Below are 17785 nucleotides of genomic sequence, written 5' to 3'. Positions count from 1 at the left end.
CAGTTTTGAAAAGGAAGTGTATGTTAATAAACACTGCCTTTATAATTATTCCAAGTGTGGGTATACATTTTTGGGGACACCCTACATTTGAATATATATCATACATATAGAAATCAAATAGACGTTTTAGAACCAAAAAAATGCAAATCAACTAAAACATTCAACGGATGGGCTTAATTTCAGGTCAGACACGCTTGAGACAGGACGTAGGGGCTGGAATATAGGTGGGAAGAAACAATTCAGAATCAGGAAAAGAGACAAAAGGATCGAAAACACAGAAGAGGCGGGCGAGGGGCACGAGGATTCAACCAGAAGCCGGAGCAAGCGTGTGACTGTTGTCCCCGAAGGAGAGGAGGGAGGAAGCAGAAGCGGTATTTGAAGTATAGTGATGGGGAACTCCCTGGGGGTCCCCAAAGCCCCTTCAGGGAACCTGCAAGGTCAAAACTCCTTTCTTAATAATACTAAGATCTTCTGTTTATTTGTTTTTTATTACTCAAGAGAAGTACCAATTTAATTTAAGGGATTATAAATAAATACTAATATTTTCTCCAACGCTGACCCCCGAGCGGGGGTCTCTTTACCGTGCTGTGTGGTGAAAGGGGAAGCAGGTGTCAGTGAAGCTCTGCTGGCGCACGTCCAAATACGATGGCTCTCTGGAGAGAGAGCACTGGACGTGCGCAGTTGTTTGAGCTGTGAGCAAGATTTGCTGGGGTGCTTTTTAATAAAACACCATTTTTGCTTGAAAGAATGACTACCAGGCAAACCATGGCTATTCAAACTGGAATATTTGGCAGCTATTTTCTTGAAAATGAGTGAAGTACGTCTGTCACTTCAAGGACACCAACGAACAGTAGTTGTTACCAATGACAAAACTTTGAGGTTCCTAACTAAAACTAGAATTTTGGAAAACTTGTATCCACCACTGCGAGCTTGTTGACTTCCTAACACTTACATGCTTTTCAGATGTGATCGGTAGTGATATTAGCAAATGTGATATTTCTGACATTGTACGATGAAATATGTCAACACTAGGAAGATCTGACAGCTCAGTATACGAATATTTTTCAAATGACCACCAGGGTGTTACAAAATCATGAATGAATGAAAGGCCTGTTTGATGCACAAGATCAACCAGTGGGTTTTAATGTAATGGAGCTCAAAGAGCTCGCTGAACAGTTTCAGATTCCACGTGGCAACTAACCTTTAAGAAGCTACCACTTGTCGAGTTTTGGTGTAGTATCAAAGAATATCCATGCTTTACTGAAAAGCTATTAAAATTATTTTCTCTATTCTAACTGCATACCTATGTGAGACTGGGTTTTTAAACAAAACAACATAGTACCACAGATGGAATGTTTGTTGTTATTTTGAAATTAATAAATAATGACTATATTACCATTAATAAAAGCCCTTTGGGTCCTCAATAATTTCTAAGAGACTTACTTCCTTAGTCTCTCTTTGCTTTAGTGTTTTCATCTATAAAATGGGTACAAATAGCACCTGCTTTCCTAGGGCTGCTGTAAGGATTAACTGAGCGAATACATGTAACTGCCTCCACATGGGCTGAGCACATCAGCCCATAGAAGGTGATCATCCCAACTCACTCGAGTTGTAAAAATGCAGCCAGGATGATGCCCCTCAGGGGGTGACAACACAGGAACCAGGTCCTTCCTTCTGGCTCTTGCTTTTATGATGGTCATTGTTGATTTGCTTTGCTTTTATGGGGTCAGTTTTGCTCTGGAAAAATCAGCTGCTCCCTTGAGGAGAGTATTTATACTCAGGGACTATCGCCATGGAGACGGTCAACAGTACGGAATCCAAGACCAGGCCACCTCTGCCTGGAGGCTGAAAGTGGACTCTCTAGGCCCTTTTATCCTGTGAAGTTGGCAGGGCGTCGTCTACTACCCACCGAGAAGCGTGTCTGGGAAGAAAAAAAAAGGCACCCTGATCTCGGCAACTTCATAACATCCCCTCTCCCGAATCCTTAAACTGTGTCAAGTCAAAGAAACCTGGGGTGAATCCTTACCATGGAGTTTTCGACTGCAGTAAAACCACAGTCATTATATACTCCAAGCTGGAAGATTGAGAGCAACTACTCAACCAGGGTGCTCATTGGAAACTGGGTGGAAGAGAGGAGGAAGGTAAGGACAGAGAAGGAGGGAGGAGAGAGGGCTCAGCGGGAGGACTGGCAGGGAGAGGCAGGAGTGAAGCCATCACTATTTTCAGGTCAAGGGCCACAGACAGTCGCATCTGCAGAATGTGGCATCAATAGCATACAGTGGGAGAGGGAGGGGCTGCAAAGCAGTGGTTTTTATATAAGAGTTAAGTCAAGTTAGTATCAATTTAAATTATGTTATTATAACTTTGGAATGTTTTATGTAATACCCATATAACTACAAAAATATCTCTAGAATATACACAAAAGGAAATGAGAGGAAATAAAAATGTATCACTACAAAAAAAAATCAATTAAATGCAAGAAAGGGCCACAATGGAGAAAATGAGAGACAAAAACACCCTGCAAGGCATACAGAAGAAAGGTAAAATGTGAAAAGTAAGCCCTCGCTTAGCAGTAATTACTTTACACGTTAAATAGATTAAACTCTCAATCAAAAGACACAGATTGGCAGAATGGGGAAAGAAACGTGTCCAAAACAGGATCCAACTATATCCCATCTATGGGACTGTCTTTAGGTCTTAAGGACATGCATAGGTTGAAAGAGAACGGGTAGAAAAAGATATCCCAGGCAAATAGTAACCAAAAGAGGGTGGCGTGGCAATATTAATATCATAAAAATAGACACTAAGTCAAAAAATGTTCCAAGGAACAAAGAGAAATAGCATATATTGAAGAAAAGGTCGTGAAGAAGTAGGAAATCTTATGTATGTCCCTGCTGAAATACTGGCACTAGAAACTTAGACTTGAAGTTGGTGACTATAATCTGCCTTAATATTGATGCCATCAAATTATAAAAAAGTAAAAAAAAAAAAAAATCTAAATAGACCTATAACTAGTAAGGAAATTAAATTTGTAGTGAAATACCTCTCAAAAAGTAAAAGCCCAGGAGGGCTTCACTGGTGAATTTTACTTAGCACTTAACTACCTTAACGTAATAAAGGCTGTATGTCAAAGGCCCACAGCTAACTTCAGACCCAATGGTAAAAGACCAACAGCTCTAGCCAGAGCAAGAAAAAGAAATGGAAGTCATAGAATTGGAAAGAAAGAAGTAAAATTATCTCTACATGACATGATCTTATAGGTGCCAAACCCTAAATACCACACACACACATACACACTCACACTCACACCTGTTAAGACCAATAAACAAATCCAGCAAAGTAGCAGCGTACAAAACCAACACACAAAAATCAGTTGCGTTTCTATACACTAACCATCTAAAAAAGGAAATAAGTCTATTTATCAAGAAGACTGTCATCAAAAATAATAAAACACTTAGGAATCAACTTAATGAGGAAGGCAAAAGACTTATACACTAAAAACAACAAGTCATTGTTGAAGGATATAAGGCGGCGATATATGACGTCCTGCGTTCGTGGACTGGAAGCCTCAATATTGTTAAGATGCCAACACTACCCCAAATTATCCACAGGTTCAATGCAATCCCTATGTTTTTTTGGGGGGCGGGGCACAAATTTAAAAATCTGCCCTAAAATTCACTGGGAAGCTCAAGAGACTCTGAATAACTGAATACACCTTGAAAAGGAAAACAGCTGGAGGGCTCACGATCTCTAATTTCAAAATGTGTCACAGAGCTGCGGTAATGAGGACAGCGGGGTGCTGGCATTAGGGCAGGTGCAGGCACCGATGGAGTGGAGTGGAGAGCCCAGGAAGAAACCCTCCTACACCCGGTCAGATGGCTTCAACCAGGACGCCAAGGCCACTCAGTGGGGAAGGACTGTCTTTTCAACAAAGGTGGTTGGGAAAACTCCATGTCCACACACAAAAGAATAAATTTGGACCCTTACAGTGCACCCTATACAAACATTAATTAAGAATGTATCGAACACCTATGTGGGGGGGTCTTAATACATGGTGATGGGAGAAGATATGACACTGCTTGGTGGGCACACAGAGCAATATACAGATCTCGTAACATGGAAACCCACACCTGAAACCTATATGTTCATATTAACCACTGTCACCTCAATAAATTTAATTTACAAGTTAAATTTAAAAGAAAGACCCACATGAAGACCTAAAACTATAAGACTCTCAGAGGAAAACATGGGAGAAAAGCCTTCACGACATTGAATTTGGCAACGATTTCTTGGATATGACACCAAAAACACAGGCAACAAAAGAAAAAAAATAGATAAATTGCACTTCACCAAAATGAAAAAGTTTTATGCATCAAGCAACACTATCAACAAAATGAAAAGGCAACTTATGGAATGGGAGAGAGTATTTGCAAGTCTCCTATGTGATAAAGGAACAGCGAGGGTACATAAAGAACTCCTGCAACTCAACAACAAAAAGCAACCCGGTTAAAAATTGGTGAAGAATTTGAACCGACATTTCTTCAAAGAAGACAGGCAGATGACCCCTGAGCACATGAAAAGATGCTCAACATCACTAATCATTAGGGAAATGCAAACAGAAACCATATGAGATACCACTTCACACCCACTGGGATGGCTGTTATAGACACAAACAAACTGAAAACACCAAGTGTTGGTGAGGGCATGGAGAAACTGGAACGCTGGGCACTGTTGGTGGGAATGTAAAACGGTACAGCCACTGTGGTAGACTAAAAAAAATTTGCCAAAAAATGGTATTTCCTCAAAAAATTAAACATAGAATTACCCTATGACCCAGCAATTCCACTTCTGGGTCTGGGCCCCCCAAAACTGGAAGCAGGATCTTGAGAAAAGATGTTCGTACGCCCATGTTCACAGCAGCATTATTTGCGATAGCCAAAGGGTAGACGTAATGCAGCGGCGGATAAATGGAGAAGCAAAATGTGGCATATACATAAGTACAATGGAATATTACTCAGCCTTTAAAAGGGAAAAAAATTCTGACACATGCTCCCGTGCAGATGAACCGTGAAGACACTACGCTAAGTGAAATAAGCCAGTCGCAAGAGGAACGGCTTACACGAGGTGCCTTGAGTAGTCGAATCCGTGGAGATGGAAAGTAGATTGGTGGCTGCCAGGGGCTGGCGGAGGGAGAAGGGGGAGTTGTTGAGTGGGGACAGAGTTTCAGTTTGAGACGATGAAACAGTTCTGGGGACTCACAGTGGAGACGGCTGCCCAACAGTGTGAAAGCGCTTAATGTCTCTGAGCTGTACAATTACAAATGGCTAAAACGGTAAATGTTGTTGTGTATATTTTACCACAATTAATTTAAAAAATATCAACCAGAAAATATAATATAATGGTGGTGGTGGGGGAAGAGTGAGTTGGAAAGAGTGAGAATGAAGGTGAGAAAGGTTAGGAGGAAAGCAGAGGGCAGAGCGGGGGACAGGTGACTGAGGGAATGGCACCCGCCGGGAGAAGTGGCCAGGTGACACCAGTATCAGCTTCCCCGAGGGGTCCTGAGTGGCGGGGTACACACTCCTTTTCAAATACTGGAAGGGAGGGGGCGAAATGAAGCCTGCGTTTATGCGGGATGCCCTGGGGGCCTAATTTACGCTTTCTCTGCCCAGCTTCCGATGGCCCAGGGGGTGAGGGTCACAGCAGGAATTTGAGAAGGGATATCACGGACATTGTCTTGAATATTTGGTCTTTTCTAGTTCACCAAAGCCACTGAGAAGACACCCCAGTGCATTTACAGGAAAGAGTACGTCCCATTTCCTGGCCACAGACCAGACCAGATCTCCAGGTGGTATGGGAAGAGGAGAGTTGAGGTAAGAGGGAGTGGGCGCCCCATGTTCAGGCTGGGCCCCTTCCCAAGGCCCAGAAGACCCGACCAGCCCAGTGCCCTCTTGGGCACACAGGAGTGGGCTCATCAGTACCTTCTCTGGCCCGGGGCTGCTGGGGGACCTCACCTTTGTGACCCGAACAGCAGAGATCTGCCCAATCGGGAGCTGGGAGCACCCCGCCACCCCAGCACTTCCCTGCATGGGTTTCCCCATTTCCTCACACTTCTCCGACGGGACACAGGCAAAAGATGTAGGAAAGGAACAAACAAACATGGTTAATATTGAATTAAGGTGACTATAGTGAGGAGTCACATCAGGTCCCCCCAAAAAGAGGTAGCTGTGTGTGATGTTTAGGTGACAATGCTTTGTGTCATCTCAGCTCCGGCTTCCTGCTCTTTAGTATAAAAAGTCAGTGGCCACTCAGCACCCTCTCACTCACTGGATGCCTGTGGAAAGTCGTGTTCCAGGCCCCAAAGCAGGGAGCAGGGAGCTGCAACCTCAGGACACCCCCTTCCCACCACCCGAACCTGCCCCTGCCCCTGCCTGAACGCAAGGTGGGGGCAGGAGGCACAGAACGAGGGTGGACAGGGGTTAGAATGGGAGCGTTTTGGAGTTGAAAGAGATTTTGGGGCTCAGCACCTTCATTTTCCCGTAAAAGGTGCCCAGAGGTGGTGAGTGTCTTGTCTGAAGCGGTGCAGCGGGTTGGTAAGGGACTATGCAGGCGGCTGCTCTGAAAATTAAGCAAGGAGTGTCCCGAGAGTCCCCTTCACCACTGGCCGGGGTTGTCTTCTGCGTTTGGAGACCTGTGTCAGGATGAACAACGCCAGAATTTCAGCTCTGTGCTGGCACCCCTGGACCATGCTGGCACCCCTGGACTGGGCTGGCAGCCCTGGGCCATGCTGGGATCCTCGGACCACGCTCCAGGCTGCCAACTTTACTATTAATGTGCACCGAAGACACAAATGCATTTTCAGCACAAGAAAGCAAAAATTAGAACCCACCGTCGGGGACTTCCAGCCCCCATCCACCAGTGTGCATGAGGCACTCAGCCTCCGAGAGTTTTTAAAATGAAGATGAGTCCCCCTCCCCCAACACACACAAAATAGAACCGAGCAATCGGACACTCGCTCCTACAGACCATTCTGGTGGCCTGTTTGTGTGGTCGCTTCCACCCCATCCGCTCTCTCTGTGCCTCATCCTGCACCCCCCGCCCCCGGGACAGCTTCCCTTTCCATCTCCCATCCCCGCTCCCCTGCTCCTTCTTGGGCAAATGCTGATGGCTCTTCAAGCCGACCTTGGATAGATGAGATTGACATCCCCCAGGGAGGGCCCCCTACCTGGGCTTTTCTCCCAGGCAACTGTATTAATCCCATTTTTCATTTTTCCCCCCTATTTTATGATGCTTTGCTTTGGCGGGGGCCTTGCTAATCCTGGAGAGACTGCCCTCCCAGGGTTAGCTAATTCCCAGATAATAAACAGCGGGGTTTTCATCAGGCCTTTCTCTTCTTTTTTCTTAAATACGTCTTTATTGATTCCAGAGAGAGGGAGAGGAGAGGGAGAGAGAGAGAGAAACATCAATGATGAGAGAGTCATTGATCAGCTGCCTCTTTCATGTCCCCCACTGGGGATCAAGCCTGCAACCCGGGCATGTGCCCTGACCGGGAATCGAACCGTGATCTCCTGGGCCCTAGGTTGATGCTCAACCGCTGAGCCACGCCAGCCGGGTCGACATCGTGCCTTTCAGATGCGAGCCAGGCATCCTGAGCCATATCCCCAATCTCCTCCTTTATCTAACACTCAGGTACCTGCCTTAAATCACTCCGGGGCCAGGTGCCCACAACCAGAGGCACCAGGTAGCCCCAAGCCCTCTGCAATGATTTGAACCACGCAACCCTAAACTTCTCAGAGTCGCCTGCTCTGCCTGGCCCATTCTCCGGGCCATCCTCTCTTTTCTCTTCTTCTGCCTCCTGGCCGGCCCTGGTGCTTCCCCAGGTGGCCCTGCGTGGTGTGGCGTGCCCCCTCCTTATGGGACCTGTACGCTCTTCTTTCTAACGCCGTTGTCTCTCTGCCTGTTCCCTTACCATACCCGATGAAAACGAAAATCCCAGGAACGTAGTCAAGACAGCAGGGCCGTGCCCCAAACCAAGGGAAAGAGCAAGAAAACCCCTCGTGGCCTCTCTCCTCTCCTCCTCAGCACCCCCCTTGGTTGATGGGAACCTCCTTAACTTGCTTTCCCTGGCACTGGAAACACTCTGGGCACCTGGGGATGGAGATCTTGGGAACCCCTGCTCAAAGCCTGCGCCCATCCCCCTGTCTCCCTCTGGCATTGTGATCTGACTTATTTATGGAACCACTACTTGAAATATTGGAGGCAGCCAGCATTTCCAGACCACAGCAGACACAGGCCTCCCTGTCTGCTCCAGACAAGAGGCCGGGCGTGAAAACCAGCATTATCCTCCCCTGTAAATCAGGCCAGTCCCCCAGGGTCCCCGTTGGGGTCCAAGGGGACTTTCTTAGGAAAAGCACTGATTTAGGTAAACGCCCCAGAGCAAGGAGAGCGCGGCTGTCTTCTCCCGGTGAATAACTCCCACCAAAGACACCCCGCCCCGGGTGTCCGTCTGAGGTTGCAGTAAATCCTTTGCAGGAGAAAGCCCCTTACGGAGCGCCGCCGACTCTCCCATAGTAACTGGTTGAAATACAAGGTGCCTACGTCAGGCTCTGTATTCAACGTCTGCCACTTGCCATGGAAATAGGCGCCTCGATGGATGGGACTTGAGACACATGAAAGGGCGTGACTTCAGATCACGGGGGCACGCAACACGTGGCACTGGCGCTTCCAATTCAGCCCGGTATCCCGACTTTCATGTCAATGTGTCCCCACAGTTCATGGACTTGGCAGAGGCTGGGGGCCATGCATTCAGAGAACTGACTGCAGCCAAGCTCTGATGTAGTGTTTTATTTTATTTTTATTTTTTTGTGCTTTTATTGATCTTAGAGAGAGAGGAAGGGAGAGGGAGAGAGAGGGAGAAACAGCACTGAGAGAGTCATTGATCGGCTGCCCCCTGCCCGCCCCGCTCCGGGGATCGAGCTCGCAACCCGGGCCTGTGCCCCGACCGGGATTCAAACCGGCGGCCTCTTGGTGAACGGGACGGCGCTCAACTACTGCGCGACACTGGCCGGGCTGAGACGTGTGTTTGAAGGTGAGCTGCGTCGGGGCGGGACAGACAAGTGTGTTTCCTCTCCGGCGGCCCCGAGAGTTCACACAGCCACGCTCGCCGGGCCCGTGGAGGCCCCCGCCGTCAGCTCCACGGGCCTCCAGGGCAGGCGGCCTCTGCCTCCATCCACGGCGGGGACGCCCCGCTCGGATCAGTAACGCGCCCGTTGTCTGTCCCTCCAGGGGCTCCCGTACAAGCACCTGATCACCCACCACCAGGAGCCCTCCAGCCGCCACCTGATCAGCATGTATGACGACCATTACAACCGGCATAATTACAACCCGGGCCTGCCCGCTCGCCGCTCCTGGAATAAACACAAGTTGCTGTGGCTTCCAGAGAAAGACGACCTCCCCCTTCTGGGTATTTTCCTAATTCTGGATTTCCCCCGGTATCGGGCTGTAAGGGGTCACACCTGCCCAGGACCGAGGTGTGCCCCACTCACACAGAAGGACCCACATGGGGGACCCTGGTTCCAGGAGAGCATTAGAATGAGATGATGGGAGGGGAGTCCTATTTGCCCCCCAGGGCTGCCACCTGCCCTCTCCCCTTGATGCCGGGATGAGGCTGGCTGTGTGAGGAAGGCCCCCCCGCCCTGCACGCACCGAGACAGGTGGCGGAGCAATGTCACTGCACACTCGGGTCAGTCATTCATTTCATAAATAGCTCCATGTCGCAGGTGCCAGGCCCTGTTGTAGCTTCTGGAGGCCTAGCAATGACCAACGGGGAGGAACTCCTGCCCTCGGGGAGCTGACAGTTCAGTCGGGAGACAGATAAGTCACCACTAAGGAACAGGATAACCTGAGAGCGAGTAAGAAAGATAATTTTGGACAGGGACATACGCTAGGAAGAAAAGAAAGTGTGTACGGATAGAAAGTGAGGCGGGTCTTCGTGGATCTCCTCTGGGTGCGATGATGAGGAACGGTCTTTCCTGCGGAGATCACTGAGTTGAGAAGGAGGGAGCCATGCAGGGATTAAGGGGAAGAGCATTCCAGGGAGGGAGGAGCTGGTGAAAAAGCCGTAAGACAGGAGTAGAGGCAGACCCCACAGGGGCTCGCAGGCCACAGTAAGAAGTGCGGATTCTGTCCTTCCTACGGTACAGGACCTCGGTGGGATTTACGCAGGAGAGAACCGTGGTCTGATTTGCCCTTCAAGCTGCCCCCATCCTTTGCAGCCATCTCTTCACAGTCCTACCTTTGGAACCAAAGGGTCAGAGGTCCGAGAGGGAGCTGCTTGTCACTCTGCGTTACTTCTTCAGGGGTTTCTTCATCTCACAAGCCCCCACTGCTCCCTTCCCTGCTGGGGGGGGACAGTTACCGGAGAGCAGGCGGGACCACTCTCCGCCAGGTCAGGGGGCGACTCTCGAGGCTGCTCCAGGAGCTCCTGCTGCTCCTGAGAACACAGGGGCGGGCCCAGCCTGAGGCTCTGGGGGCTGGAGGAGCCCACGCTCTCCCGCAGGCCTGCCTTCTCTCAGTTCCCCGCCAGCTGGGCCCCGGATCCCACAGCCACCCGCTCCTGGGGTGTCGGCGAGCCCTGCTCACCCAGACCCTGTTTCTCTTGCAGCGCCCCCTACAAACTACGGGCTCTATGAGCAGCTGAGGCAGAGATGGCTCGCACCCGAGGCCCGCCTGAGAGAGAGCACCTACACTCTGTCCTACCCCAGGCCACCGCTGTGCGCTCTGTCCCGGCGGGAGCACGCCATCCCGGTCCCTCCCCAGCGCCTGCGCCCGGCCCCACGCTTCTGAGGGCTGCCACCCCACCGGCGGCGCGGGCAGAGCCCCCGGAGGCCCACTGTGCCATCAGCCCGCCGAGGGCCCTCAGAGCCAGGCTCTGGGTTGTAGTTTCCCGCCCCTGCTCCACGCCCACAGATTCCTTTCTTTCCCGTCCCACAATTAAAGCCCTTTGAAACGGTGGGGTGTCACGTACGTGCAGAAGATAGACCTAGAACGTTAGAAGGAACTGGAAGGATCCTGACATCCTACTCCCTCGTTTCACACGAGGGGAAACTGAGGCCCGGAGAGTAATGTGGCTCCTTCAAGTTCTCACAACTTGGTACATACTTTCCGGGACTGTCTGGCCCAACAGGAGAAACGAATCTGACTCTGAGACGCATGTCGACAACCCCACAGAACAGTCAGACGAGGGTATGGGGTGGGCAGCGGGGAAGGGGTCCAGCGCCTGTCGCTGCCTCAGCCAGGCTTCCTGAACCGGGGGGCCCAGGAAGGGGCGGCCCGCAGCGCCCCCCGCCACCTCCAAGCCCTCGCTGAGGGCGGATCCCCTGCAAAGGAGCTCGGGGCTGTCCTGGCCCCGGCGGAGTCTCCCGAGGCATGTCCTACCGCCCATGGGGAGGCCCCCTCGGGTTGAGAAGAGCGAGTCCTGATCTGGCCCCTCTGACTGTTGGGATTTGACCATTCCTGTGAATGGCCTTTCTCTGCCTCATGTCTCCACCCCCACTGTTTGCATTCACTACAGCAAAGGAGACAGGCCTTGGTATACAGTTGGCGCTTAATAATCCGTGGCTGGGTGAATGAACCTTCGCCTGCTGGGAGCTCCCCAACGAACCCACACTCTGCCCCACTCATGACGCCCGCCCTTACTCTCCAGCTTGAGCCTCCGTCTGGCTGCTTTCTGTCAACCAAGGAACATGCAAAGCTGTAGAAAATATTTCAAAAATATTTTTTTATATTTTTATTGATTTCAGAGAGAGGAAGGGAGAGGGAGAGAAAGATAGAAACACCAATGAGAGTCGTTGATCGGCTGCCTCCTGCACACCCCCCTGCTGGGGATCGAGTCTGAAACCCGGGCCTGCGTCCTGACTGGGAGTTGAACCTCGATCTCCTGGGTCATAGGTCGATGCTCAACTGCTGAGCCACCCCAGCCGGGCTAGAACATTTGTATAGTTTATATTAGAGTGTATTTGAGCCAAACAGAGGATACTCCTGGAAGCAAGATCTCCACAGACTGAGAAAAATGCTTCCCAGAGTGAGAGTTTGCGGTTTCTTTTAAACATTTGGAACTAATGCCCGGCCGGGCTTGGCTCAGCAGTTGAGCGTCGACCTAGGATCCAGGCAATTGGGGTTCGATTCCCGGTCAGGGCACATCCTGGGTTGCGGGCTCAATCAATGACTCTCTCATCATTGATGTTTCTCTCTCTCTCTCCCTCTCCTTTCCTCTCTCTGAAATCAATAAAGATATATTTAAAAAAATAAATAAATAAAATAAACATTTGGAACTAAGGAGGGAATGTAAGGAAGATTACACGGAGGTGGGAGAGAGCCAGGCGGGGAAATCTCTGTGACTGGATGAAGGATAGTTAACAAGATCATGTGCATTCCCGAGGGTGGACACGATTGTGAGGCACCTGAAAAAGGGGCATTTCAAAGGTGTGTTCACCTAGGTGCACAAAAACAACGGGCAGGGCTTAAGGTGGAGATGAGCCTTTCAGAGGCCTGGGCTGGGACTACCCACCGCGACCTGCCCAGGAATTTATGGTCAGATCGCCCTGTGAGGTTACTTTCAGTTAGATTTATTTTATTTATTTTTGTTATTTTTTAATCCTTACCTGAGGATACTTTTTCCATTGCTTTTCAGAGAGAGTGGAAGGGAGGGAGGAGGGAGAGAGAGAGAGAAACACTGATGTGAGAGAGACACACTGATTGGTTGCCTCCCGCAAGCACCCCAACTGGGGCCGGGGTACATGCCCTTGGCCAGAATCGAACCCGGGACCCTTCAGTCCTCCGGCCAACATTATAGCAACTAAGCCAATCCGGCTAGGGCTATTTTTTAATTTTTTAAATGTTTATTGATTTTGAGAGCTAGAGAAAGGGAGAGAGAGAGAAACATTGGCTGGCTGCCTCCTGCATACCCCCTACTGGGGATTGAACCCTCAACCTGGGCATATGCCCTGACCAGGAATGGAACCTCCGACCTCCCAGTGCAATGGGATGACCCTCAACCAACTGAGCCACACCAGCCAGGGCGCAGTTAGATTTATTAGAGAGACTCCCCTTTTCTTTCATTCATCTTCCTAAAACCCCTGCCCCAAGGTGGGCCTCTGCATCCATTCTGATGCCTAAAGGCCTCGGCTTCGTCCACTCCTAACTCGGAGGGCAGTGAGCCCCCCAGGTCCCCTGCCAGCCTCAGAGAGGAGATCAGCTGCCTGCTGCTCCATCCTTTAAACCCGGCCGTCCACCCACGCCCCTGCTACCAATGCAACTCTACGGCTCTGCCAGCCCCTCTCACGTTCTGCCACTGAAACAAGCACACAACAAACAACAGAAAAGTGAATGAACAGAACTATTCTATGAATTTTTTTCTTACTTTTTTTTTGGTCACTTACTACCATAGTCTAGCAAATAATCAAGAAAAGAAAAAAAAAAAACAGGGGAAAAATTGAGTTAATATGTATTGTGGGGAACTAAGAGCCAGGACCTGGGCCTCCATGGGATGATCTAGTTGACTGTCACCACACCATCTACAATAAGTACCCCAAGGTAGGGGTTCTAAATGTCACTTCTGCTTTATAGATGAGGAAGCAGGCCCTGGAGATTGACTGGCCTGGGGTCGCACAGGGAATGAGTCCCAGAGCTGGGATTTGAACCCAGGCAGTCTGCTCGGCCCTTGTGCAAAACTACCTCTTCCAAGAAATGCCAGGAGAAGCCCTCGGGACCCGCTGGGCACGTATGTGTCTGCAGTGCGCCTGGCTCGCGGACACGCGTGTGTGTGGTTGGTGCGATTTTGTACTGTAGACAAATAACACGGTTCCAGGTGGAGGAAGCCTGGGTTTGCGCTGTCCCTTTCCAGGACGCCTGCTGGCCCCGGGCGTCAGCACTCACTCGGGCGCCTTCACTCGTTTCTCCGAGAGTCTGCTCAGTGACACAGTCTTCCCTACGGGACTCAAAGTTCCACGGAGTCTGAGCCTGGCACACACACGGGGTGCTCAGTAATGTCTGTGGGATCAGTGACTGACAGGAGAAGGGATGGGGCACAGAGGATGCTGTGCCAGGGTCAAGAGCTCCAAGTGGCAGCAGTGGGCTGGCCTGCAGCTGGCCTCCCTCACACCGTCAACAGCCACCCATCCTCTCAGCCCACAGGCATCCAAGGAGCCATGACGGAGCCCTGGCCTCAGAGCCTTCCGTCCGGCAGACGACAGGGATGTTAGACGGATGCAGAACAGAGATATCGGGTGGGGGACAGGCTTACAGGACTAGGGGCCTCGGGGGCCGGTGGGTCATGGGGGGGTGCTGAAGTGAAGGGGTGCCATGAGGTCCTTAACTTGGCCCCTCCCTAACTTTCTCTTTCCTAAATGGATTGTCTGGCCTGATTGAGTCAGTTAATCTGGAGATGGAGGAAGATCCCATCAGGATTAAGGGATGGAGATTGAGGAATCCAATCAGGTATTGCTTTCTGATTGGATATTAGGAGGGGAAAGGGCTATAAAAGCCTCAAGCACCAAAGAGGAGACACAGGGTCCTCGAGCCCCACAGCCACTGCCTGGTGCCCCACCAGGTCTGAGGTCCGAGCAGCCGGCCGACGGGGCCAGAGGCGGAGCAGGTAAGGTACCCACCTCGGCCGAGGCCCTGTTCCCTAGACGTTTCCGCAGGATTCCTCTCGGAGCGGACTGACCATGGGCGTCCGGAACCCACCCAGACTCCTGGACCTGGCGGGCAAGAGCCTGCTGAGGGACGAAGCCTCGGCCATCGCGGCTCTGGAGTACCTGCCCGCCGAGCTCTTCCCGCTGCTGTTCCTCGGGGCCTTCTTTGGGAGACACCAAGAGCCCCTGAAGGCCATGGTGTGCGCCTGGCCCTTCGCCCGCCTCCCTCTGGGGGGCCTGATGCAGCTGTCCCAGTTCTGGGCCCTAGAAGCCGCGTTCGACGGGCTCAAAGTCCTGCTTGCCCAGAAGGTTCGCCCCAGGTGAGGCTGATCCAGGTGGCCTGGTGGGGTCCAGCGTGTGCCGGGAGACAGCTGGGGTCAGGGAGTGTCGGGGACCAAAGGGTTGACCAGAGGTTTCTGATGGGGCAGCTCAGAGAGGCCTTGGACGGGGGTGAGCTCACTTTGGGAAGCGGGGGACTGCTTACGAGATAGGGGCGCAACCAATCGCTGCGTCTCTCTCACATCGATGTTTCTCTCCCCCTTCCACTCTCTCTGAAAAGCAATGGGAAAAATATCCTCAGGTGAGGATTTAAAAAAAAAAAAGGCCGAGGAGTGGGGTGGAGTCTGATCGCTGCCTTAGCCCTGAGACGCTCGGTCTCATTCTGTGGCTCTTTAAGCATCTCAGCCAGCGCCCTGTTCTCCCCGCAGGAGGTGGAAGCTTCAGGTGCTGGATCTACGGAACACTGGCCAGAACTTCTGGGTGATGTGGTCTGGAGCCAGCGCCCCGGGGAGCTCGCCGTCGGGGCCGGGGGCTGCGGGCAGCTCCCGGGCGAAGCCGCCCTCGGCCCCCTTGGAGGTGTTCCCAGACCTCTGCCTCAGCGACAGGACCCGGGATTGCCTGTCCAGCCACACCATCTGGCGGGTCATGGAGCGCGGGGGGCTGCTGCTCCTGTGCTGCAAGAGGCTGACGGTCTTCGAGGTGCCCATCGAGAACATTCGAGGGGTCCTGGCTCTGACGCGGCTGGACTGCGTCCAGGAGGTGGAAGTGAACTGCACCCGGGACCTGCTCACCCTGGGCTCCTTCGCTCTTTCCCTGGGTCGGATGAGGAACGTGCAGAGACTCTCTCTCTCCCACATCCACATGCCGGCCGATGGGGGCAAGGACCAGGCGCACTTTCTGCGGTTCATCTCCTAGCTCCCCCGGCTGCGGCGCCTCCGGGGGCTCGCCCTGGAATCCCCCTACTTCCTCCTAGGCCGCCTGCGCCTTATGCTCAGGTGAGCCCTGGCACTGAACGCAGCCTCGGAATGCCAAGTGCGTTGTCTCGTTTGCCGCTCGGAGGTGTGGCATCCCGTGACCACCCAAAGGGAGGGGGGGACAGACTGGGAGGGTGGCTCTGGGAAGGGGAGCTCTCCAGTGGGGGCTCGGACCCAGCGAGGGTGGGTGTGTAGGGTCTTCCTCAGGGAGAGGTGTCTGAGTGAAGGTGACTTGGGAAGAGGGGAGGGAGGAAAAGCCACATCAGCCTGAGCATTTCCAGAGGTGAGCCCTGTGTCCACCAGCCGTGTGAGCAGGGATGAGCCTGTCTGAGACAGCCGGTCTCTGAGAGGCTGTCCTGTGTCCAGGGGAGGTCACGAGCACGTGGGAAATGCCTGATTCTGGAGATAAGGGAGCAGGAGGATTACAAAAAGTGGGGAGGGTTACGGGTGATGCTGGGGTGTAAGTGGCCCCTGCAGACTGGCCACCCCAGTTGAGTTGCAGGATCCTGCCCAGGTCTGGTCTTTATACATCAGATGAACTAGCCTCACGTGGCCCAGACATCCGGGCACGTGGGGCGGGGCCCAAGCAGTGGACAGAAGGAAGCCTGAGTTGAGATCATTTTTGGTTTTGTCTCCAGATATTAAAATGCAGGGATGCCCACAGTTGATCGAGACACTGTGCCAGGCTCTCGGAGCAGTTCCCGTATTTCCCTTTATGTCCATCCTCGTAAGAGGAGTTCTCTGCTTGACGGGTGAGGAAAGGAAGCTTTGGAGATTTTGTGAACTTGACCCAGTCACACGGTGACGGTGAAAGGAAACTAGGCCTAAAGTGAGATTGGGCGTCCTGGCTGCTGGCCTTCATCTGATGGCCGGAACAACCCTGGGCTGGGACGAATCTCTCTTCTCCCATCCGGAGGCCCCCCTCTACCTGCCATCCCCATTCCCCAGAACTAACGGCTCCGTCTCCCCCCAGGTGCCTGCAGACCCCCTTGGAGACCCTCTCCTTAATGAATTGCTGGCTTACGAAATCAGACTTGGCACACCTGTTCCGGTGCCCGAAACTCCATCAGCTGAAGGACCTGCATCTGAGCGGCGTCGGCCTCGTCGGTTTTAGACCCAGGCGCCTCCGAGCTCTGCTGCAGAAAGCTGCCGCCACCCTCCAGGGCCTGCACTTAGTTTCCTGTGGGATCGAGGACTCTCAAGTCGAGGCCATAGTGCCTGTCCTGAGCCGCTGCCACCAGCTCAGGACCTTCAACATCCCCGGGAACCTCTTCTCTGTGGCCACCCTGGAGAAGCTGCTGCGCCACACAGCCGGACTGCCCAGTCTAAGCCTGGAGCAGTATCCCGCCCCCCTGGAGAGTTACAGCGCCGAGGGGGCTCTGGAGCTGGGGAGACTGGCCCGGGTCCGGCGTGAGCTGATGGAGATTCTGAGGGACTTAGGACAGCCCAGGATCATCTGGCTCAGCACCAGCCCCTGTCCACACTGTGGCAACAAGGACGTGGGGCCCGTGGCGTACCCCTGTGGAAACTCTGCTTAGTGGGTGCACCCAGCAAAAGCTTCCTTCTGGGCGCTTGGGAGCTGAAACCTAGGACCGAGGTGCATTGTCTAGGGGACACACCCACGTCCCAGACAGGTGCTCAGTGTGAATGGGGAAGGGAAGACCCCGCCCGGGTGCAGGATCGCAGCGGCCAATGTTGGGGAGTTGATGGGAACTTGTCGGGGGGCAAGTGTCCTATAGAGCCAGAAACATGAATCTTAATTGCTGGAGGGGGATTTGAGCTTGAGGTGCAGGTGTGGGGGTTATCCTGGGCTGGATGGTTGTAAAGGGATGGTCAGAAATA

The 17785-nt window shown here is 52.3% G+C and overlaps 2 protein-coding genes across 3 annotated transcripts; both read left to right on the top strand.

Annotated features, from left to right (window-relative positions):
- Positions 1 to 2027: 2027 nt before the first annotated feature.
- CFAP107 (cilia and flagella associated protein 107) lies at positions 2028 to 10842 on the top strand (the record flags this gene model as incomplete). Of its 2 annotated transcripts, XM_081144841.1 has the most annotated exons (4): positions 2028 to 2141; positions 5757 to 5870; positions 9283 to 9460; positions 10661 to 10842. In XM_081144841.1, 4 exons carry the CDS (start codon positions 2028 to 2030, stop codon positions 10840 to 10842), a joined length of 588 nt encoding a protein of 195 aa, XP_081000967.1. The 2 variants fall into 2 exon arrangements, with proteins under 2 accessions (XP_081000967.1, XP_081000968.1); XM_081144842.1 differs by lacking the exon at positions 5757 to 5870.
- Positions 10843 to 14723: 3881 nt separating this feature from the next.
- LOC308560398 (PRAME family member 12-like) lies at positions 14724 to 17481 on the top strand (the record flags this gene model as incomplete). The annotated part of the gene is made up of 4 exons (XM_081144338.1): positions 14724 to 15010; positions 15398 to 15800; positions 15885 to 15964; positions 16917 to 17481. The coding sequence occupies 4 exons, from the start codon at positions 14724 to 14726 to the stop codon at positions 17479 to 17481; spliced, it is 1335 nt and encodes a 444-aa protein (XP_081000464.1).
- Positions 17482 to 17785: the final 304 nt, after the last annotated feature.

This window comes from Miniopterus schreibersii (genome assembly GCF_964146895.1).
Source record: "Miniopterus schreibersii genome assembly, chromosome: 8".
Lineage (NCBI taxonomy): Eukaryota > Metazoa > Chordata > Mammalia > Chiroptera > Miniopteridae > Miniopterus > Miniopterus schreibersii.
The sequence above is the reverse complement of the archived record's forward strand: the minus strand, read 5'-3'. Positions and strand labels throughout refer to the sequence as shown.